A 24,072-nucleotide genomic window follows, 5' to 3' on the forward strand; every position below is an offset into this window, starting at 1 on the left:
AAGGTGGGTGGTGGAACAGTTAGTAAGTTGGGGGGTGGGGGGGGACATCTGAATGCTATGCTGAGACCAGCAATTGGAGGCTGTCAGAAAGTTGAGTGAAAAGGTAAGTTTCTACACATGTGCGCGCGCACACACACACACACACACACACACACACACACACACGAACCTAAACACACACAAATCCCTGCCCTCCTGACAGGAGACACTGGCCCAAGGCCTCCTTTCTGCAGGGCTGGGGTTCTATCCACAGAGCCTTCTTACAGTTCTTTTTACATGTGAACAAAAGAGCAGGCATTTCCTGCTGAGTTATACAACATGGGAGAGGGGTGGGGAGTAGGTGGGGGTGGGGAGGGGTGCAGAACGTTTCCTGTCTGTGACTATTCAACAAGGGGCTCCCTTCCTTGTGCCAAACTGAGGCTGGGGGGAGACACGCTTTCTGGAAGAGCCAAGCCCTTGGACTTGGACGTTTTATGGGGGCGACTCTTTTGTTGCGAGACAGAGTTCTACACCACCTCATTTTCACGGGCCCCTTGACTACCTTTCGCTAGAGTGAGGGCCGATCCTGACCCTGCCGCAGGGGAGCACCGCGCCGGCCCTCGCTGCCTGCGGGACGACGTTCTTACCTGATGAAGGGCACGTGGTAGGGGCGCACGAAGATGTACAGGCAGACGCCCACCAGCTGTGCCGACGTCAGGAGGATGTACCTGTGCGACCGCGAGATGGCCTTCTGCAGCTGCTCCCCCCACATCTTCCTGTTAGTGGTGCTGGCAGGGGAGAGCAGAGGGCACCGGGGACAGGCAGGTGGGCCACACCACCCACAATGTCTCCTACCCTACTCATCCTGCCTGGTCTTGCCAGGGGCTCTTGGGACCTCCCGGGCAGCATGCTACTGGACGTCCCCCCACCCCCTACCCCTGGAGCCCAGCTCAGGCCCTTGCTCCCAGGAGCTCGGCTGAAGTAGCCTTCTTGGTTTGTTCAGGAAGCTCTTAAGAATAATGCTGAAATTTGAGGGGAAACAGGGGTGCGGGAAGTGTTCACGGAGCAACCAAAAGGCACATGATGCCGTTAACAAATGAGCGAGAACTTGAAATGTCATTTCTGCAGAGAAGATAGAGGAGTGGCCCAGAGCGAATGCAAAGATGCCTGACTCTTTAGTCCTCGATGGGGCTGCTGTGTGCTACTGGGAGATGCCTATTCACGCCCACCGGGTGGTGGCTGTCTACAACCGCCATCACCACACCAGTGTTGGAGAGTTAGCCACACCATCGCCACAGGCCCGGCATCCCCGTCCCGGGAATGGAACTCAAGAGAGTGAAATGTACGGGCGCTCCAACAGGAACTTGTGACCCCAACATTCGTAGCAGGACTCTTCGCTGCTGCCCGAAGGTGGGAGCAACCCAAGTGCCCGTCAACAGAAGAGGGGAAAACAGAACGGCACATCCCTGAACAGTGGATCCGATTCAGCCAACAAAGGACATGGAACCCGGTACCCACCAAGAGATGGGTGAGCTCTACAAGCATGATGCCGGGTGAAACCAGTCGGCCTCAGCATCGAGGATCACACGGGATTCCTCTGACAGAGAATCACGTAAAATACGGAGACCGGGCAAGCCCAGAGAGCCAGAAGTAGATTGGAGACCGGGCAAGCCCAGAGAGCCAGAAGTAAATTGGAGACCGGGCAAGCCCAGAGAGCCAGAAGTAGATTGGTGGTTCCCAGGGGCTTGGGGAAAGGGAATGGGGTCCTTGTTTAGGGGGCACTGAGTTTCTGTTTGGGGCGCTGAAAGGCTTTGGAGACAAATAGTATGGGGTTGGTTGCATCGTACAGCGAGTGTCCTCAATACACATTTGGTCAGAACAACAACATATTCGTCCACAATTCAAAAGATAGCCAGGCTGATCCTGTGGTCAATAGCAATCTCCTGGCTTTGATTCTTTCCCCGACGGGGTGCTGAGAACAAAGGCCTCCCTCCCTGTGCTCAACAGTTCTCCCACTGTAAGCCTAGGAACAAGACCGCCCGGCCCACCCTCCATGAGCACACACACACCGGCCCCACCTGCCAGGCACGGAAATCCAGCCCAGTACAGCGTTAGTCACCCCAATACCAGGCCAGAGGCCAAGGCTACAACCACGCTGGGTCTTCCTTCTCTTCCCCTACTAAGGGGCTAAGAAGAGGGGCAGAGCATATTAGTAAGAATGGGGAAGAGTTATGACGTTTACATGAATTATCCCTAAGGGGACGGACAGGCCTTGGCCATTTGGAGGCTGACAATCCACGGTCTAACTACGTTGGGAATGACAAGTTGAAGGCGAATGGTGCCAGGTTCATCATCAAAAAGAACATTTCAAGGTCTCTCCTGAAGGTCCGTGTCTGTCCGTGATGGGACAATGTGCACACCTGCAAGAAGATGTCTGCCCCATTACCACCACAGTCAAAGATGGAATCACCAACGCCTTCAGACCGAAATCGCGCACACATGCACTCAAGATGCTTGGGTAAGGACTGCGGATGGAGTGCAAACAGCCAGAAACAAAGAAGGATTTGGAAAAGACGGCCTTGCTGATAAAAACGACACTAGAGGTCACAGGCTAGAATATTTGCAAAACCAATATGACTTCCTCACTGCAGATACCCCTTTCCAACAACCCAGTGGAGCCACAGGTGAAGCTCACCAAAGGGAACGCACAGCAGTCAGATCGATTCCACCTGTCGAAAGAGACAAAGGAGAAGGTGAACATCGTGAGCCCCACAAGGCCAGTGGCCGATGGGACAGAATACTAGCTGCTCACGTGCAAGCTCAGGCCGAAGCTGAAGAAATTAGAAACAATTCCACGAGCGCCAAAATGCAACCTTGAACCTACCCCACCTGGACGTCGAGAACACCTCAATAACAGACTTAACCCCGGAACCTCCAGGAGCCAGAGGAGCTGCGGAAGGACATCCAGAACGTCGTCCATGCAGAAAGCAAAGGATCATTCGGAAGGCGGGGAAGCAGAAGAGACTCCGAAACTTGCTCTTGAACGCAGAGGGAGCTCAGATCAGTCAGAGTTGACAGAGCCAACAAGCTGAACAGGCGCTTTCGAGGGCAGCTTGGGAAGACGCAGTGACGTACTGCGGTGACGTGTGCAAAGGCTCGGGTGAGAGACCCAGGGGAAAAGCATGCTCAGCAGGTTGCAAGTTGCATCACTGAAGAGCAGACGGCAGCCTGGAGGGAGCCAGGGACCCTAGGCAGGATCCTGAAGGGCGCAGGAAGCACCACGGGAGAAGCAGGAGCACAGTCACTGGGCCCAAACAGGACTGACTGATGGCAGCACCCGCGATGCACAGGGACGGTTCTGCAGGGAGAAGGCCAGGCGACAGTGAAGGCACTCGCAAGACCGAAGCTCCAGGAATTGACGGCACACCAGCTGAGCTCTTTCCACAGGCAGACGCAGCCATCGAAGGGCTGGGTCACACGGTGTTGATGGCAAGAGATTCGTGTACCGACAGGCAGAAATCCCTATCCAGGCCCACTCTCGAGAAAGATGACCTAGCAGAGTGTGGACATGATGGGATCGTGTCCGTAATGCCCCACACGAGTACATTTCTTCTGAAGACCATTCAAAAACGACCATAGCACACGATGACAGGCATCGGCCGGGAATGTAGGCCGGGTTCAGAAGAGGACACGGAAACGGGCACTACATTACTAATGCCAGGTGGATCTTGGCTATACGCAATGGACAGCAGAAGGATGTCCACCTGTGTTTCATGATCAAGGGAGAAAAGATTCCATCAGCCAAAGAGTTCATTTTCCTGGGGTACACAATCAACACTCACAGGAACAGGAGTCAAGAAATAAAATGGGGGGGGGCGCGGAAAGAGGAGCTGATACCAAGGGCTCAAATAGAAAGTACATGTTTGGAAAATAATGATGGCAACATATGTACAAATACGCTCGATACAATTGATGGGTGGATTGTTACAAGAGCTGTGAGAGCCCCCAATAAAATGACCTTTTAATTTCTTAGAAAAGAAAAACAAAATGACATGTTGCACTGAGCCAATCTATTGCAAAAAGACTTTCGAAAGTAGGATAGAGGAGGCATGGTCACCGTGAGGCCTCAGGTGTGCCTGACTCAAGCCACGGTGCTTTGGATTGCTCCGTATGGACTGAAGCTGGGTAGCGCGGAAGGAAGGCTACCGGAGAAGAGATGGCTTGGAGACTGAGCCTCCGTGGGTTGCCAGAAGGACAAACACACCCGTCTCGGAAGAAGTGACAACCAAGAATGCGCTTGAGAAGCGAGAATGGCGAGACTTCGTCTCACACACTTTGGACGCGTTGTCAGGAAGGACTGGGTGCCTGGTGGTGAAAAGAGGAAGTCCTCGAGCAGATGGACCGACAGGGGCTATGACAGGGCACTCGAGCCCAGCCGCCACGGCGAGGTGCCGCAGGGCCAGACGGTGTCCCCCTCGTCGCCATGAGAGGGCACCTGACAACAGGAGAAATCTGGTCGGTGTCCTTGGTTCCCGAGGGATGGCTCCGACTGCTGGGAGCTTCTGGATCATTGCGGGGCCCTTGTCTCTACAGACCACCTCGCCCATACGGTGGGAGCACATGCTAATGACGGGGTGCAGATGGGACTGGCTGGGGCAGAGTGCAATGAGGCTCAGCAGTGGGCAGGGCCGGGGCGGGGCGGGGCGGGGGGCGGCGGGGGGCCTCTGCTGCCGCAGGGAAGCCTCAGGGTCCTGCTCTGGCCACGCCCTGCTGAGGACCACCTGCAGCACCTCTCACCGGCCACCTACCTGGCATTGACGATGTTCCCCGCGCTCAGCTCCACCATCTCCTCAAAGCCCACGGCAAAGATGTCGGCTGGGCTGCCGTCATCTGGGGAACAGGCGGGAGAGAGAATCAGGATGGCCCGGCCTGGGTCACCCGCTTCCCAGGGAGCCCCTGCTCCCAGCGCCTCTGGGCAGCCACACTGGCCCCTGCGGCCTCTCTGAACCTGTGTCTCTGCCGGAAGCGTCTGTAACCACCGCTCAGGGTCACTCGGAAGTCCACATGAGGTCACAGGCCAGGTGTGAAGCCCTGGTCCCTGCCGGGCCCACCTGCTGTGTCCAGCTGGAAAGGACTCAATCACGGTGGCTTTGGTGGTTGGGCTAGACCAGTGGGTGCTTCTGAAGGACTGAGATGACCACACGAGGGGACACAGCCTGTCCTGGGGCCGCCATGCTGACTGTCAGAGCACAGAAAAGGCAGCCCGACCCACCAGAGACAGGGCTGGCATGAGAGCTGCCCCCAAGCGATGTCTGCTTCAAGGACGCTCAGAGAGCCCCGCGGGTCTCCATCCTCTTGCCTGTTCCCTTCGCCAGCACCCTCCTGCACTCGTCGCTCTCCGAGGCTCGGCCACCCCGACGGCCATGACGTGAGCCACCACCCACTGCACCCACACGCCCATCCCTGAAGAGGGCCACTTCCTCGTCTGTCAAGCCAAGAGGTCCACTCTGAATTTCAAGCTTTGCCAGACCCAAGCTTTCATTTGTATAGAAAAACACTGTGTGTACAAAGGAAACAAACACCGCTCCTGTCTGATCCGCACGTCTTCTTTGCCCTCCACCCAAGATTCCCTACAGGTTCACCCCCGCCCCCAGCTGCCGCCAGTCACCCCACAATCCCGAAGACAAACAAGGAGGCTTCACACTTAGCATCTGTGGGGCTGAGTGGTCTCTGGACACACCACACCCAACTGCCAGCACGGCCCATTCACCGAGGCACCCCCTAACTTTGAGCTGTGGACTGGGGTCCCCTCCCCACATCATTCAGCCATGGGCGATCCAAGAATCCAGGCATCAGTGCTGGCTGACAAAATCACAGCCCTCTGCGCTGAGTTCGAGGCCACTAAATATTACACCGCCTCAGAGGGACTCAGAGGGGAGGTGGCCAATGGGGAACCACGTTATTCTTAGTAGGTACACAAACCCTTTGAGAAAATGCAGGAGGACAAGACATTCTTGGCCAAGCCAGTCATGTAAAACATGCTTGGCCCCAGACAAGCTCCTGACCGTAACAAAACGCTGGGGCCACATCTTGTTTTGACCAATGGGTTCGAGTTCTCAACCCCTCAGACAGCAGAGTCTCGACGGGCGGAGAGAGGGGCACAGCTCTGGGGCTCTCCCAGATACTCTGAAAGGAGAATGCGTGCCTGAGTCTGAAAAAGCTGCACGCTCTGCAGATTCCACCCCAGTGACATTCTGGACAAGGTGAACTAGAGCGAGAGCAAGGTCCGTGGGTGCCAGGGGGCAGGGGAGGGTGTGCAGGTGACGCACAGGGCACTTTCAGGGCAGGGCAGTGGAACTCTTCTGTACATCACGGTCAAGGTGGGCACAGGGCATTATACACACCCGGGGCCTTTCCTAAAGTCTGTAGAAGCCCCTCATGCATCAAAACCCACAGGGCTGTGGTGATGATGACACGGCTCTTCTTGATGTGGCTCAACTACTGAATTCTACGACAGGAGCCTTATATGCCAATAAAACTCTAAAGGATATTAAAAAACAAACCCCCAAACCTTTGGACCTGTACACAACAGAGAAAAACCTAAACCCACTGCTGTCCAGTCAATTCTGACTCCTATCGTCCCCCCGGGAATGGCTGGTGGGTTCGAACCGCTGGCCTTCTGGTTAGGAGGCAAGTGTCTAATCCCTGCGGCACCAGGACTCCTTATAACACCAAGAATGATTCCTCATGTAAACGCTGGGCTTTGATCAGTAGGAGTGCATCACTCTCGTCCATCCATTGTCACAGACGGGCCGCAGGATGACGAGAGGTTCATGATAACTGGGTTGACAAACGCTGTATGCACGGGTCAGGGCATGGGGATCCTGTCTTTTCTGTACACATGAAACTTCCCTAAAAGATGTTAAGTCTACGGATTTGAAGAGAGCATGAGCAAGCGAGAGGGAGAGAGAGCGAGCGGCCAGTAGTTAGTTTGTTAGGCACTGCTGCTCGGGACCACTGAAAAGGGGGAAAACAAATGGAAAACAAGAGCTCAGTCTTGAATTCCCCGTGGCAGGAGCTCTTAGCCAGGTCCCCCCGCCCCCCAGGGGTCAGTGGAGTTTATTATGTGGTTCTTTCTGAGGGAACCGCCCTCACCCTGAGACCCGGCTGCTCCGGACAGCTGGGGTGAGTCCAGCAGCCAGTCGGTGAGCTCCGCGGTCCCGAGGAGGTTGCTCCTGAACTGTTTGCCTCCATTGACGTTCCAGGTCCCCATGGCGATACGGATCCGCTTGAAATTTGTGAACTCCGACTGCCGCTCCCACATGGCTTTCAGGATCCTGGGGGTCACTGTGGGGGAGGAAATCAAAGGCACATGCATCTGCTCGTGTGGACTAAAAGATGAGCCTGATGAAGACAAAGGATGGGAACCTAACCCAAATTTTGGAGCCAAGGCATGGACCCTTGTTGTTGACACACACTGGGCTGTCTCATCAGGGTCTGTCTTTGCTCCTCTGTGGTAGTGACACAGTCTGGTGTCAGTTTGAGCAGATGAAGAGTGAAGGGGTGGAGTTTAGCCTGTCAATCAGGTGGCAGCTTGATGACCTCATTTGGAGGTGCTAAGGAGATAAATAGCTCACTGGAGGTGGGACACACGCTCACTCCCTGGGAGACATTGCAGCTGATAAGGCACATGGAGCTACGCTAGTGCTCTGAGCTGGAGGAGCCACGTGGAGACCCCTGCCAATGTCGAGATGCTCACAACGCCACTGGATCCACAAGACTTCCCACCCACTGGCCTGTGATCTTCCTGCATTCGGCGTCATTGCATGTGTTTCGTGAGTCAGAAGAGGGCTTTATAGATTGGTATCAGATATATGGGCTAATACGGGCCTTATAGACTTGATCTGAACTGGGCTGGGGTGTTATCTCAATGTTCAATTGCTCTTGTCTATAAACCTCTTTCTTATGCACATGAGTCTCCCTGGATTTGTTTCTCTGGTCTACCGGACTGCCACATCATTCTAGTCTATGCTTGTTGTTATTGTTGAGAACATACATCGACATCTACACAGATGACCCAGGGCAACGGGTACCTTCCATGATGCCCTTTTCTGAGTTGTCTCCTCCATTCACCTAAACTCGCTGCCCCCTAAACTCTCTACCGGATCTTCTGAGTGGTGTTGCCGCTTTGAGACTGTAGTTAGATCTTAAAAGAGCACAGTCATCTGAGCAGACATTTTCCACTCATCAAGCTAAACTACTGGTCAATTTAAAAGACTTTAGGAGATATGTTTGGTTAAGGCGTAAAGATTATCTCATGGCATTAGCTTCAGGGGCTGATGCAGCCTCCGTGGCCCCAGAAAGGCTGGAGGGCAGGAGAATCTGAAATTGTGTTCTGCCTTATCTCCCCCTGCGATCAGGATTTTTTGTATGGAATCTTTGATCAGCCTGCTCAGTAACAGTGACCGGGCCCCCTTCTGTCTTTCTAGTTTCCTGGCAAAGGAGACGGCTGTTCCTGGAGACGGTTAGTCACACATTTCATTCTCCTCTCCGATTCCTGATTCTCCACGGGAACAGGGACCGAGTCCTAAGCCTTGGGTGGCTGCTGGCAAGCTTTGGAGACCCCAGGCATGATGCAGGAGCCAGGAGGTAGAACAAGAAGCGCTAGCCGAGAGTCAGTCGTGAGCTGGGATGTCCTTGAAACTCCAAGCCAAGGGACCAAATCCCCGAGGTGTTGCTTGGTATTTATTTAGGCAGCTACTTATGTGTATAAGCACATGTGCTGAAAACATCTCATCATCCAAAACACTCATCTTCAAATTTCCTGCCTTCCATTCGGCAAGGCTGACGTGCTTTCTTGGCCTTTTCCTTGCCCGGACTCCAGATGCGTAGTCTTAAAAAACCACCCCGCTGAACTAGGCCTCTGACAACCCAAAATCTATTCCGTTTTCTAAACGAATGACCTGACCCTATCCTACATCTCACCGGGGACTGTGTGCCGCCCTGTCTCCCTTACGCTACAGACAAGGGACAGTGTGGGAGGAGCCCTGGTGACATAGTGGTTAAGCCCTCGGCCAGGATGTCCCACAAAACCGTGGTCCTGCGCCTCTAAGGCAAATAACCACATCATCCTGTGAAGTGTTGGTGTGCTCACAAGCCGCTCCAGCAGCTGCTCTTTTAACTTTTTTGGGGGGTGGGGGGCGTCGTTATTGTAAATGTTATCCATCGCACAACCCACAGAGTTCAAGCCCACCTGCCCTTTCAGCAATCTGCTCCTGTAAAGGTTTACACCCTTAGGAATGCTGTGGGGGGAATTCTGCTCCCGCCATGGCATTACTGTCAGGCAGAAACAGCTAGGTGGCCATGGGCATGGGTGATGATGCTCAGAGCTTCTTTCAAGTGGAAAGCCAAATAGAACCTTGATGGTTAGATGCCGGGAGCCCTGGTGGGGTAGCAGTTCCGAGTTGGGCTGTGATCCACCAGGTGAGTGGGTTTGAAACCAACCAGCTGCTCCCATGGGAGCAAGATGAGGCTTTCTGTTCTAAATAGTCACAGTCTCAGAAACCCGTAGGGGCAGTTCTACCCCATCGTGTTAGTCCGGGTAGACTAGAGAAACAAATTCATAGACACTCATACGTGTATGAGGAAGCGCTTCAAATACAAGAGCAGTTGAATATTGAGAAGACAGCCCAGCCCAGTCCAGATCAAGCCCATAAGTCCCACATTAGCCCATATGTCTGATCCCAATCTATAAATTCCTCTTCAGACTCACGAAGCACATGCAATGACGCCGAATGCAGGAAGATCACAGGCCAGTGGGTGGGACGTCTTGTGGATCCAGTGGTGGTGTAAGTATCTTAGCACTGGCAGGGGTCTCCACGTGGGTCCTGTGGCTCAGGGCACTGGTGTACTTTCATGCATCTTGTCAGCTGCTATGTCTCCCAGGGTGTGAGCAGAGAGAGAGTGTGTCTCCCACCTCCAAGGAAGAAATACAGGAAGTCCCAGACTCCTCAGGAGAAGGCCATGCCCACACAGAGGCCTCATTGCCTATATCTTGATGGAGAGGCCAGACTCCACCCCTACACTCTGAATCTTCTCAAACTGACACCAGATGATGTAGCTACCACACCCATCCTGGAGGTGTGTGGCCGAGTGGCCATGGGTTTGCTTTGGTTTGGTTATTAGATGCCAAGCGAGACATCCTCCAAAATGGAGGTGGGAAAGGTAGAAAGGGGCTACCCAGTGATTGCGCAGATGGGCAGAAGCATGTCTGAAGACACTGCCAAGCCCAGAGGTGTAACCTCTACCCTCTCACGAGGCAGCGAGGCCGGGTCTCTCCCTTCCGTTTCGGCACAGGCTCTGTGGGAAAAGGTGTCCTTGACACAGAGACCCGGCGGAGAGAGCAGGGGGAGGGGTAGCCATGGCTCAGGGGGCACTGGGGATGGGAGGGCTCAGCGAGGGTAGCAGTGACGGTTGCCAGACATGGAGCACACAGTCAAGGGCACTGAAGTGCCCATCTCAACACTGCCGGACTGGCGCATGGCTCTGTTGTATGAGCCCATAGTTTGACCACCAAGTTTTAACAGTTTAAGTTAGAAGAAGAAACCAGGGTGTCTGTCTAGATTATGGACAGACCCGGGCTGGTCCTGCCCCTGAGCATGAGAGGAGACACAGGTAACCTCTTCCTTCCCCTCCGTCTCCACAGGCTCCCTCAGACGCCACCTGCCTGGTGGGGGACAAGACCATGACACCTGCCGGTGGGACCGAGAGCCCATTCAGGCCGAGGGCCAAGGGCGTTTCTGGAATGAGTGGCCCTGAAAGGCATCGGCATCTAATGCTGCATGGACTCTCTGGGAGTTTCCTCGAACCCCAGTTCCTCTCGGTGTGGGAGAAGAGCCAGGGCCACAAAGTGGAAGGTTGGGCCCCACGCTAGCTTGAAATACACAGACCCCAGGGTTCGGGATGAACGGGGTCCCTTTGAAATTGGTGTTGGGAGCCCTGATCCTGACACCCAGGATGTAGACCCACGTGAAAACAGGGCTTCTTTGCTTTGTTGTCGTGAGGTGCCATCAAGTGGGTCCTGACCCATAGCGACCCCCGTGCACAACAGAAGGAAACACTGCCCGGTCCCAGGCCAGCCTCACAGTGGTTCCTGGGCCTGAGCCATGGTCGCAGCCACTGTGTCCGTCCATCCGTCCGTCTCCTCGAGGGCTTCCTCTCTTTCAGTGGCCCTGCACTTAACCAAAGTGACGTCCTTTCTCCGGGCACTGGTACGGAAGTCGACACCCTGTCATCCGTGCCTCTAAGGAGCACCCTGGCCTTACTTCTCCCAACACAGGTGGGTCTGTCCCTTCTGCAGTCCGTGGCACGTGCCGCGTTCTTCTCCGGCACCACGATTCCAATGCATGGACTTGTCTTCCCTTCCTTATTTGTCATGCATGCTAACGAGGCCATGATCGGAGTTAGCTGGGTCCTAACCCTAATCCCAGGCCCCGGCAGTGTGATGGATTACGAGTTGGGCTGTTAGCCGCTAGGGTCAGCAGCTAGAAAACCCCCAGCTGTGACTCCTTGGGAGAAAGACGAGCCTTTCTCTTCCTGCAAAATCCGACAGTCTCAGACGTCCAGGAGCAGTTCTAGCCGAGGAATGGGCTTGGGTTTGCTTTCATTTCAAACCTAATCCCTTCGGAGCTGAGCGATGTACAGAGCAAACAGGGACACAGGCAAGCACACGGCTGGTGGGGGATGGCCCAGGGAGGCCACCGAGGAAGGGTGGGGGGGATGCCGGCAGAGTCGAGGGACAGCACCTTTCACCTAGAGCAGGCTCCTTGGGCCCAGGTTTCTGGCCACCCGAACTTTGAGGGCACAGCAACTGTTCTTCAAAGCCACCCCCTGGTGGTATCTGCTGCTCAGATCAACCGGTCAGAACATGAGACGAATTACCAATGGCACCAAAGTCCCGAGAGAGGGCGATTCCCCTCGTACCCTACCTGGGAAGGGGGTTTCTGTCACCCACCTCTGGGACTGCGGGAGGAGAGCTAGAATACGGGACTGGCGGGCCTGTCCCCCCCGCCCCTCCCCTCCCCCTCCACACAAGCAGACAGCCCTCTTACCCAGAAGGGCGGTGTTGTCCATGAGCACGCGGCCCTTGTCGGCCGACTCCTCGCTGCAGACATCCCCCACCAGCAGAAGCTTGACAGCCTCCTGCTTCACCCCCTCCAAGAAGTTGGACTGGATCGTGCGCGACATGGACCGGGCGCCGTCTTTCAGCTTCCCCACCTGCCGTGGGCCGGGTCGGGTTGGTGAGTGGGTCCGGCTGAGGGGGCCCCGGGGCCGCCCCTCCTGAGGGCTCCCTACCTTCGCCTTTCCTTCCAGGGCCCGGCTGCCCGTGAACACTCTGCTCAGCCCGTGCCCGTTCAGGGACCACATGGCTTTGAAGGCCTCCACAAAGCGGTCGACGATGGGCTTCGAATGCAGCCCCAGGCTCTCGAGCTGCAGGTGGAGGACCTGGGGGAGCCCAGGACGTCACCGGGACAGAGGGGCCCTGCCTGCCCCTGGCACCACCAGGGCCATCCTAGTAGCCCCTTATCTGGGCCCTGGAAGAATGTTAACCCCGAGCAGGGGAGGGAGGGAGGGGGTGGCTTCTGGCTACAGAGGCATTTCCCCCCACTACACACCACCCTCGCTGACGAGCGTTATCTCTGAACCACGACCTCTGACCCCATCCTCGCCACCACAGCAGGCCCAGACAGCAGCAGAGCTAGCCTGCCTTCCTCCTCCAGTGTGAGCCAGGTGAGGTCCATCCAGGTCTGCACACTCCCTCTTGGGTCTGACTCAGTGCCCCCCCACCCAACTCCCCCACTCCCCCACCAGGAAACCTGGCCTGTCTCCACCCGCCCAGCAGCATGGTCCCAACAGCCATGGCGGAATGCCTGTCTCTCAGGGTGCACGGTCCAAAGAACGAGCATGTGGGGTGAGTGTCCCTTCCTCTGGACGGGGCAGCCAGCGAGGCCTCCGCTCAGTCCTGGCTCTGAGGGAGGGGAGAGGGCGGCCAGGGGCAGGCACTGACCTCGAGGGCGATGAAGCACTGCACGGTGTTGGTCCGGTCCAGGCAGTCCAGACAGTTGGTTCTCAGGGTGCCCTTCTGGAAGCTAGGATAATGGACAGAGGTCACGGGCACACATCTGGTCTCGATGAAGGGCCCTTAGCGACAGACCCCCGGCGGGGCAGGGAGCAGGAGCGAGCCTGTGCCTGGGCCCAGTTAGCCATCAGACCACCCTGGCCATGTGCCCGGTGGATCCAAGGCTGCTGGGAAAAGGCAGACCGGGCCCACACTCGGCAGCCCGCACCCCTGTCCTGACAGGGCCACTTGCTCAGTTCTGGTTTCCTGGGGCCACTGCGTTCCCACCTGCTGCTGATGCCCTCGAGGGCGACTCAGGATGGACGCTAAGCGGGGGAGGAGTGTGAGCGGTGAGAGACCACTGATTCCCACCCACCCCAAGCACCTCTAGAGGAAGGCTGGGCTGCTGACTTGCGGAAGTCCAGGGAAAACCGGAGGGGCCCAGTTCAAGCCTGATGGGGGGTGGGGGGGACACCCTGAGTCAGAATCCACCGTGGGTGGGGGGCACTGACTCAACAGTTACTGCGGGGTCCCCTTTATGACTCCCATTTCTTTGGCCAAGCAACCCGACTGCACCGCTGGCTTGGAAAGTCCCCAGAGCACGCATCGGGTTGTAGGAAGGGAACAGAGGCAGCTGAACCCCCACCCAAATCCACATTGTGGAGCCCAGGAGACCACAGTCGGGGAGGAAAGACCATCTTTGATGAGGGCTGGCCGGCAGCAACTCACTCACCAGGGACTCACATTCTCGCCCCTGGCGAACACTTCAAACTCCTCCCAGTGCAGCTTCAACTGGGGCCTCAGCAGGTGCTCCAGCCTGCCCAGCTTCCCCCCTTTGGCAAACTGGCGGAGGTCGAAATTGATCATAGGGGTGTCGGCGCCGTGGCAGGACGCCCATAGCAACTTCTACAAAGGTGGGGAGGAATAGAGAGGGATGTGACGGCCTGCTTCACCTCGCAGCCCTGCGCTTCCGTCCCTTGTCCTGACCCAGACGGACTCACCCCAGGGGGGACAGACACACGGAGGGGCCCTTGCCTGCAGACTGGCAGAAGCTCCACCCCAGGCCAGAACCAGCTGAGGCAGACATGACACCCTCAGGCCTGGGGAGGCCTGCTTAGTTCTCCCAGGGCCCCGGGCCTCGGGCCCCAAGCCCAGCAGCATGCAGCTGGGCTGTGGGTCATAATCCAGCCCCCACTGCCATGGCAACCAGCCACAGCCTGAGGGAGGACTAGTGCCTGGCACATGAGGGTGGGCTGTCAGCTGGGGGCCAGTGTTGGCTGGGCCCAACACGATGCACGGCCACTCTGCTGCTCCCCGACCTTCCTCATTCCGGAGGCCTGCAGCACCCAGCTTTCTCCATGGACAGCCACCTGGCCAGGCCCACTGGCCACTTACACCCCACTCCGCACCCCATGCTGATTAGCCTCGTGCCCCACCATCTGCCCATCTTGGAGGTGCTCACAGCCACCAAGGACTGAGAGCCTCTGGGTCATCCAGGCTGGCCTGCTGGAGGACGCACCAGGACGCACATCACCCCTGGCTTCCTTCATGGAGAAAGTCTTGCAGTGGACGAATCAGAGCAAAGTCAGGGTGCCTGGCAGCACCGTAGGACGTGGACTGAGAACGCTGGGCCACAGACTGGCTGCCAGCAGTGCAGACCTCCCTGGGCACAGCCCCACCCCCCAGGCCATCAAGAAGCTTAGGTGGTCTGTCAGGGTCAGTGGGGGAGGAGATGTGACAGCAAGGCAGGCATATCCCAGTCTCCTGAGTTCTGAGGCAATGTCCGTGAGTCAGTCTGAGCCGGGACCTGCACTTACCCACTGGGAGTAAGTCTACCTGTGCCAGCAAGTGGGGGTGAGGGTGCTCCCTTCCCATAGCTCCAGGGGCAGGGAAGATGGCACCTTCCTTTGCGGTCTTATATATGTTTTTTTTTATTGTGATACTTTATTTCTTGGCTGCTTACTGCTTTGGGATTCTCCTATCCTTTCCTTTTTCATTGTTTGCTGTATTTTCCCTTCCTCCATTAAAATATGGAGCCCAGATGGGAAAAAGGAAAATACGCCTTGTGCTTGTTGCTAATAGCAACAACCCAGACAGGAAACTCGGGTCTGGCCAGGAGACCCAGCAGCCCAAAAGTCCAAATTCCAAGGCGGGGCTTTCTCAGGGGGTGAGATAAGAGCGCAGCTGCCCTGGGCTCCAGCCAGAGGCCTGGCAGCCGCCTGCCTTCCCTGGAGACGGGCACTGTGCTCAGGAAAGGAGCCCACTGCGGTCCCCTCTATCCCGACTCCTAGCGACCCCGGAGGACAGAGGGGCTGCTCCACAGGGTTCTGGAGACTGGAAGTCATCCCAGACAGCCTCAGCTTCCTCCCGCAGAGTGGCGGGTGGGTTCAAACTGCTGGCAGCACCTCCTATTCGACAGTCACTCGGAGGGTCGCCAGGGGACGGAAGCGCCATGACAGCTCCAGGGTGGCGGCACTTGCCCTGGAGAGGGGTGCGTGGGGCTCTTCCAGGAGGTGAGGTGCCCACACGTGCCCCCCCTTCCTGGGCTGAGAACAAACTCCCCAGAGAGCTCATGGCCCTGTGCAGCGGGACGCTGCTGGGAATCTCGCTTTGGCTTGGGGCAGGTCTTCCCCAACCCCAACCCCGACTCACTGCCATCGAGGCAGCTCCGTTTCCTGGAGGCCCTGCAGGACGGAGTGGAACTCCCCTGTGGGTTCCCAAGGCTGTAGCTCCTACGGGAGCAGAAAAGCCTCGTTGTTCTTGCTTGGAGCAGCTGGGGGTCTTGAACCCTTGGCGGTGAGGTTGTCAACACAACAGGGTCCCCGGGGCTCTTCCTCAATGGCTGCGGTGGAGGCTCAGGTACCAGTGTGGAGTGCATGAGCTGGACCACGGAACGAGGATGCTCTCTGTCGTCCCGTGTTCCGGATCTTTCCGTCTGCAGACCAACACGGACGCCAGCGAGCCACCAGGGCTACTCTCCTCCACAGCCAGCGAGTGGTAAAGGTGGGCTCGGCCACGGGGACCCCGGTTCTGATGCCATGGTGAGGATGCACAGTAATGCTTTTGCAGAACCCTCAGCGGGAGCCGGGCATGCTGGGAGCACCCTGCGTGTGGCACTCCTCCCCACTCACCCCTGCCTCAGAGCAGAGGCAGGCAGCCAGACAGACAGACGGACAGCTGGGTGCTGATGGGGCGGGTCTTACCTTGAAGGCTCTGTTGAGGACGTCCTCGCCACCGCGACTCCCCAGCAAGTTCACGACCACCTGCTTCCCGTACTGCTCTTTCAGAAGAACCATGTGCCTGTAACGGCAGGGGCCAGGCGGCCATGTCACCAGGGGTCCAGACGGACCGCCCACCTGGCCACCGTGTGCTGGGGGCACTGGAGACCCTGGACCCGGCATGTGGCAGTGAACCAGGGCAAGCCCAGTGGGCCAGGTGTCGGCGGTGTGGTGGAGTGAAATTTCTTAACGTGGCTCTTCCACCTTGGTGTCTGTAACTCCCACCAGATGGGTGGGCAGGACTGTTAAAATGACGGCTAAATGCAAGCAGTGTGCATTTGACAGAGGGGATGGGTCCATTTTCGCTACCGCCCTCCTGGCTGTCGGGATGAACCATCTTTGAAGCCGCAGCAGAAAGAGAAAGGCTGTCTGAAGTGGCAGAGGCCAACGAGATCAGATGCATCAGAGACTGCTCTGAGATACAGTGTGGAGACCTGAGATATGGTCTCCTCATGGGGCCAGAGACTAGGGACCTGTGGAACCGAGCCACAGGTGGGCTGCTTTTCTGGCCCACGGTGTGTGTGTGTGTGTGTGTGTGTGTGTGGTGTGTGTGGAGCCAAGGGGCCATGAGATGGAGGACTGGAGAGAGACTTGGCTGCTGGCAGAGGAGACCAGGGGCTGTATCCTTGGTGTCTGCTGATCTTGACTGGTTGGCAACCTATGGACTGCCCTAGTGAATACTGAATTACCTAATGAGCGTGGTCCGTGAGTTCTGGGTGGCCATGGCCACACGGGAATCGTGGAACCCAGCATAGATGCAGAGCGGTGTGGGAGGGGTGGTTGGTGTCCGAATAGGTAACAAAGGATGGCGCGTGGAGGCGTGTCGGACCCCTGCCTCGTGGCAGCAGGTCAGATCCGTCCCCCTCCATCCCGTTCATGCAGGGACAGCAGAACACCGTGCACGAAGCCAAAGGTCACCGAGAAGCCAAAGGAAAAGCCAACGTGGAGGTCAGAGACTCCGAATCTGCCTCCTGGGGCAGGTTAGCTAGAGCCCATGGAAGCAACGACGACGTCCAAGAGCCGAACGGAGCCTTTCAAAAGGCAGCTCCAGAGGACACAGCCAGCCAGCCAGCAGAAGAGAGACCGAGGTTAGAGGACCAAGAGGGAAGAACATGCCCAGCCCGGATGCGAAGCAGTCTGGGAGGGACGGTTGGCATGAGAATCGGTGACGAAGGATGGAGCGTGGAGGCATGTCGGACCCCTGCCTCGTGGAAGCAGGGAAGCCAGAGTGCAGCAGTTACACCATCTCCTGCCAACTTGAGCAAAGGGGTGGAGTCTGGCTTGTCAATCAGGTCAAAGCCAATGAGGCCTCTCTGTGTGGGCATGGCCTTCTCCAGAGGATTCTGGGAACTCCTGTCTTCCTCCCTGGAGGCGGGACACATTCTCTCTGCTTTGTCTTCCTGCCAACAAGACACATGGGGCTACACTGATGGCAGCCAGAGCCCTGGAGCTGGAGGAGCCACGTGGAGCCAGAGCTGTGATGCTTTCACTGCCACTGGGGCCACAAGACTTTCCACCCACTGGCCTGTGATCTTCCTGTACGCAGTGTCGTTGCATGTGCTGCGTGAGTCTGAAAAGGAATTTATAGACTGGTATGGGACAGATGGGCCAATTACAGACTTAGGGACTTGATCTGGACTGGGCTGTTTTCTCAATATACAATTGCGCTTTTATATAAAGCTCTTTCTCACACACATGATTGTCTATGAATTTGTTTCTCTGGTCCACCCGGACTAACACACAGAGGTCCGATATGTCTACTTACCTCCACGCTGTTTATTGCAAATGGAATGTTGGATTAAAGCCAGAGCCAAGAGAAACCTCAGCAGAACAGACTCCCAATCACTCTGACGCTGGATGAAGTGCCACCTTACACTGGGCCGAGCTAACTAGCCCTCTGATTGAGAAATGGAACAATAAGCTGCCGTCTAATGGAGTCCAACTCATAGTGACTGTGGTGGTTAGATCTCAGGCCAACTTGATGGTGCCTGGGGGGAGGTAGGAGGGGAGTTCAACCCATCAATCCAGTGGGAGCCTGGTCCTGGCCCCTTGGGGGTGTGGCCTTCTTTATGAGAGAGACCACGAGAAAGTCTCTCTCCTGCCTTTCACCCACCCTGCTGGCTGGGACTCACTCTGTATATGCCTCCAGGGGCAGCCCCATGTGGGCCGCTGACCTTGGGAGCTAACCTAGGAACTGTCGGTGCCCTGTCATGTCCCTGCAGACCTTGGGCCCATGGGACTCTGCACCCACAGGCCTGTGATCTCCCTGCATCCTGATTCCCTGCAGAGGTGCATCTGAAGAGGGCTCCGGCTAGCATCAGACCCGGGGACTTGAGTTGGACCGGGCCGGGATGCCCTCTTGATGCACAATTACTTTTTGCTATCCAGTTCTTTCTTATCTCTATATTAACTATCACAGGGTTTGTTTCTCTAGATAAGCCAGCCTAACACAGAGAACCTACAGGACCCAAGGCTGTAATCTTTAGGGAAAAGGGTTCCGGAGATGCAGTGGGCTAAAATGTTGGGCGTCCAGCTTGCAAGGCCTGTGGGTTGAACCCACCAGCCACACCACAGAAGGAAGAAGTAGTAGTCTGCTTCTGTAAAACCTTACAGTCCCGGCAGACCCGGGAGCAGTTCCATGGACTCCGTTCTATCCGGTCAGAATGAGTAAGAATCGATTCATCCGGCAGCAGTGTGTGGGTCGGCCTTCAGGGAGCAGGCAGCCAAGACTTTCTCCACCAGCCTCTCCATGAGCAGCCGAGTGCTTTACTCACTGGGCCACCACCTCTAAACTCAAAACTCACTGCCGTCGAGTCAACGCTGACTCACATGTGGGTTTCTGAGACTGTCACTTCATGGGAGTAGAAAGCCCAGGGTTTCTCCTGAGGAGCTGCTGGTGGATTCGAACCGCTGACCATGAGGATCGCAGCCCTGCGCATCACCACTGCACCACCAGGGCTCCTCAATAGCTTCTGAAAACCCGCAATCTGCATACTCCAGCTGAGGGGCTCTTACTGGAAAGTAGTATACTGTTTTAATGAAAATACCTCTGCCTTTCCCAGGATCACATGAATAATATCAGGGGAAAGATAGACATCTTTATTAATATATTATAACGCTTTCCAATAAAAGCAGTTTGCCCTAATGTGGTAATTAGGGTCTCCCAGCTGGACTCTGATACTAATGTGCTTGTTGATAAACAAAGAGCAGACAATGCAAATCTGAGTACAAATTATGCTTCCAGTAGAAGGTCTGAAAGACCTACAAGTTACTTTTAAGCATTTTCATGACACTCACGGGGATACTGTTCAACAATGAGAATTGACATTAAGAGAACTATTTTAAGGTACTGCCAGCTGTTTTAAAGGTGCTCTGGGGGCGCTGTGGCACGGACAATGGGTGCTAACCACAAAGCCGGCAGTTCAAGCCCACTAGCTGCTCTGAGGGAGACGGGGCCACCGACTCCTATAAAGGTTTACAAGTCTTAGAAACCCTCTCTGCAGCCTCTCTGGGTCAGGACTGTCTGCATGGCAGTGAGCTGGTTTTTTGTTTTAGCGATTTCAAGGAGCTCTGGGTATGCAGTGGATTAAGAATCGGGAATAATCACCGAAAGGTCAGTTGTTCGAACCTACCAGTCGCTTGCAGGGAGGAAGAGGAGGCTATCATCTCCCATGAAGATGGACAGCCTTAGAAATCCGACAGGGCACTTCTATTCTGTCCTGTAGTTGGAATTAACTCAATGGTGTGGGTTTCGGTTTTTGATTTTTAATACTCTGAACAACTACAAACATCCTATATATCTTATAATTTAGATAGGAGACCTGTGGGTGTCATGGTTAAATATTGGGCTGCTAACTGCAAGGTCAGCAGTTCGAAACCACCAACTGGTCTGTGAGAGAGAGAAGAGGCTTTCTACTCTCATACAGATGTACAGCCTCGGATATCCACAGGGACCGCTCTACCCTGGCCCACAGGACTACTGAGTTGGAATCAGCTCAGTGGCAGTGAGGTAACTTGGACGTTGCTTATTAGCTGGGACAAACAGATGAAGCCTTATTGTAAGAAAGACCTGGTAAGATATAATAATTGTTAAGTATAATCTAACCATTTATTAATTAATCTTGTGTACAGAGGTGTATGTAGAGCTCCAAACCCCAGGTGCTGGGCATGAACTAAAAATATAAAAGAAAAAAATAGCTCGCTCAGTTCTACATGAAACTCCATGGTTTAAAAAGCACGCTGTAGCTAGGCCTGGACCTTCATTGCCACTCTGAAGAGGCGGTTAGGCTTCTTATCAACGTTTTAGTGCTCACAACACCAGGGGAGTAAGATTGAAAGTTCTTGTTAGCTTGTGCTAGGAACTGCTTGTTAAAACCTATCTGGCAAGGATGCCCACAATGCTTGTCCCAGGGAAACAGTCTGGTCAACAGGAAGCCAGACAGTAGACCTGATAATGCTATTAAATAAAGACGAAGCTCTACCGGTATCTTGTACCTCTGTTACCAAGACAAAGTAAAAGCCAGTGACCTGAGTGTTAATATAATGGACCCACTCTCCCCAATCAGACTCTGTTCACCCACTGTGACTGTCAACCCAGTGCTGCTAGTCCTTAGGAATCTATACATAACTTGCTACCTGAAGTTAGGAGGAGGCAAAGGTACAGAAAACAGACTCAGCTGTTCCCCAGAATGCTGACAGACAGACAAGCTGATGCTATAAAGAATGACCCGTCCGTCAGACTTGTTCCAGAAGGTCACAGTTTAATGTTGGGAGATAAGTGTTATCCCTAACCTCCGTGCCTGGAACCTTATATAAAGCCTCTCTGTTCTCCCTGCGTGTTGGAACTCTGTGGCATCATATTACGATGTTCAAGTTCTTGAAGCTCTTCTCACAATAGAGCCCTTGGTTTTAATTTCTCACAGTGCGTTATGGTTTGAATTGTCCCCTCCGCTAAAATAGGTGTCAGCTTGACTAGGTCATTGTGGGGGCTGGCCAGCCCCCCACAACTAATTGCGGGTTCAGTAGGCGCAACTGTACGGTTAAGACATATAAAAATTAGAGTAAAGTCATAGATAACAAGGAGAAATAGGAGAGAGATTGAGACAATGGAGTCAGACGCATTTCATAGTAGCATGCTCACCTCCTGGATGGCCATGATCTCAGCAGCCAGGTGTGCACAGCCCAGGGCTGAGAGGTCAGAGGAGAGGAGGGTGAGGAGGGGAAGGGCAGGGGAGAGAGCTCTTTATTACTAACCAAAGCTTATATATCTTTGGGGGGCGTGCAAGCTCCCTAATTACAGGTAAAGACACATGTCACAGGAAGGGGTTGTGCTATAGGTAATACAGCAATGAAAGGGGGACGATCTAGGGGTTTCCACGCAATAGGAAGGGAAGGGATTGGGGGTACACATGTGACAAGATGGGGAGATCCTGAATTCAGGATGGCAGCCTAACTTCGGATGTCACTGAGCAGGTTTTACCTGTTGTCTGGCTCTCCATGGAAACAATCACTATCCTTATCAGTAGGTGTGAGCCCCACCTACAGTGGACCAGGTGCCTCCAGGGAGAATATTTCTAAGCATCTGACCTCCCACCACTGTGCTGGCAAACAGCCTCTAATGTTTGGCATCTCTTTGGGGGAGACAAAGTGGGGGAAAGTCTTCTGTATCCCAGGGCCAAACGGAGGCAATCAGGAAGTTCATGAGACAGGATTAGTGGCAGTTATGTTAATGAGCCAAGAAGTAATTTCCAGGATTAGATTGTTATCTCCTTTGAGATATAAAAGAGATTAAACAAGCGGGTTAAGATCAGAGGGTCCCATGGGGGGCGCCGGACAGTGTAATATAAGATACAATAATAATTTATAAATTATTAAGGGTGCATGGGGGAAAGGGAAGGGGGGGGGGGGGGGGAATTAAAAAAGAGCCGATACCAAGGGCTCAATAGAAAGTAAACGTCTAGAAGAGAATGAGAGCAACATATGTACAAACACACCTGATTCAGTAGATGTATGGATTGTGATAAGAGTTGTATGATCCTCCCAACGCCCCCCCTCCAAAAAAAAGATCAGAGGGACCCTAAAGCAAATGTTTTGAGAATGATGAGGGCAATAAGTGTACAAATGTGCTTGACACAATGGATGGATGTCTGGATTGTGATAAGAGTTGTATGAGCCCCCAAGAAAAGGATCTTCAAAAAACAAAGAAGATCAGAGGGACCCAACTACCGCCAAGAAAGAAAGCAAACCAAGAGGAGAGCACTCCCCTTAGACCTGGGGCTCCTGCACTGCGAGCGGTCGGACCCCGAGGGAGGCTGATGCCAAGGAGAGGGAGCCCTTCGAGGACTGCCAGGCCCATCAAAGGTTGAGAGGGGACAGGGCATTCTGCCAGAGCCAACAGAGAGAGAGAGAGCCTTCCCTGAGGGTCACCTCGGGATTCAGACCTCTACCCCCATCAGAGAAGTCCTTTCTGTTCGCTAAAGCCACCGAGGGTGGCATTTCCGTTACAGCAGCACTAGATAACCAAGACAGGCAGGGAGAGCGTCAGACTGGTGTTTTTGCTGTGACAGCCTTTAGAGAAGGGGGTGGGGTCTAAAGTAGAAACCTCATTTTATAAAGGCCCTTCTTGGATCAAGGACCAAGGTGAAAGGCAGATTTTGCATGGGTGGTGCCTTCCTATAATGGAAGGCAAGTTGAGATTGCGGGCTGGGTCTCCCACTTCCTGTCCATTGTGTGACTGACTGACTGTGTTATGGAAGGGAGACCCTGGAGAGCCCAGGGCTCTGTTATCAAACAAGCCCTACCGGTCAAATGCGGGGGCGTTGGCTTCCAGGCCTCTGTTGAGTCTCAGATGGTGGGAGCCAACCTAGAGGAAAGAGAAATAACAATTGTGAGTCTGCCAGGAAGCAACGGTCTCCGCATTCACTGTCGGCCGCTCTCGAGTGGTGGCCGCCCACGTGCATGGCTAGAGCCCAGTGCAGGGGGACCAGGCACCTGCTCCCTGGACTCTGCCAAGAGTGTGCTCACCTCCAGCCCTGGCTGAGAGGCTGGCTGGGTTGCTGGCCAGTCCTGCCTGCAAACTGACACATGTAGGAGAGAAACATCCGGATAATTCCATACTGTATCCCCAGGTCATTCAATAGCACAGAGGTGTAGAGAGACCACTTCCCAGCTTCCTCTGCTTCAAGGAAGGACCTCCATTTCCTCATAAGATTTGAGTTTATCATAATTATCTGAAAACTGAGCTGCCTTCTATTTAGAGCCATCCATTGAACATTGAACTCCATTTGTAAAATGAACTTAAAATGACATCATCTTTTTTTTTATCAATAAAAAAAAACCCTGACATATTCTTACTGGAGTTAACTCGACCAGTCTCCTACTGGCTGTATCTGGGGCAATTTGAGAATCAAATTACATAAGGACAATAAATGGATTATAACCTGAGCAGCAGAATAGGAGCCCATGAATATATACTGATGAGAAGAGGTGGCTGGGTAGGTAGATAGGTTAAGTGTATGCATGTATGTATGTATGTATATATATATATGTATTATAACTGGAAGGATGAGTTGGTGGATGGAGGGATAAGCAGGTGAATGGGGGGGGTTGGTAGGTGAAGTACATGGAGAGAAGGATGGATGGATGGATGGATGGATGGGAAGGTGGATGGATGGATGGATGGATGGATGGATGGATGGG

At 54.6% G+C, this 24,072-nt stretch overlaps 1 protein-coding gene across 3 annotated transcripts in view; it reads right to left on the minus strand.

Moving 5' to 3' along the window:
• SYNJ2 (synaptojanin 2) overlaps positions 1-24,072 on the minus strand; it is a 92,469-nt gene that overhangs the window by 25,640 nt on the left and 42,757 nt on the right. For all 3 annotated transcript variants that reach the window (XM_013004479.2, XM_045294436.1, XM_045294437.1), the window contains 9 exons: positions 23,175-23,236; positions 16,300-16,396; positions 13,830-14,002; positions 13,046-13,127; positions 12,334-12,483; positions 12,090-12,255; positions 7,135-7,326; positions 4,788-4,869; positions 627-767 (listed from right to left, as the gene is read on the minus strand). In XM_013004479.2, the coding sequence (XP_012859933.1) occupies positions 627-767; positions 4,788-4,869; positions 7,135-7,326; positions 12,090-12,255; positions 12,334-12,483; positions 13,046-13,127; positions 13,830-14,002; positions 16,300-16,396; positions 23,175-23,236 (1,145 nt within the window). The remainder of the gene's footprint in view (positions 1-626; positions 768-4,787; positions 4,870-7,134; positions 7,327-12,089; positions 12,256-12,333; positions 12,484-13,045; positions 13,128-13,829; positions 14,003-16,299; positions 16,397-23,174; positions 23,237-24,072) is intronic.

The sequence above is a fragment of the Echinops telfairi genome, unplaced genomic scaffold (genome assembly GCF_000313985.2).
Source record: "Echinops telfairi isolate 266 unplaced genomic scaffold, ASM31398v2 ScPeMD7_3533;HRSCAF=4204_0, whole genome shotgun sequence".
Taxonomy (NCBI): domain Eukaryota; kingdom Metazoa; phylum Chordata; class Mammalia; order Afrosoricida; family Tenrecidae; genus Echinops; species Echinops telfairi.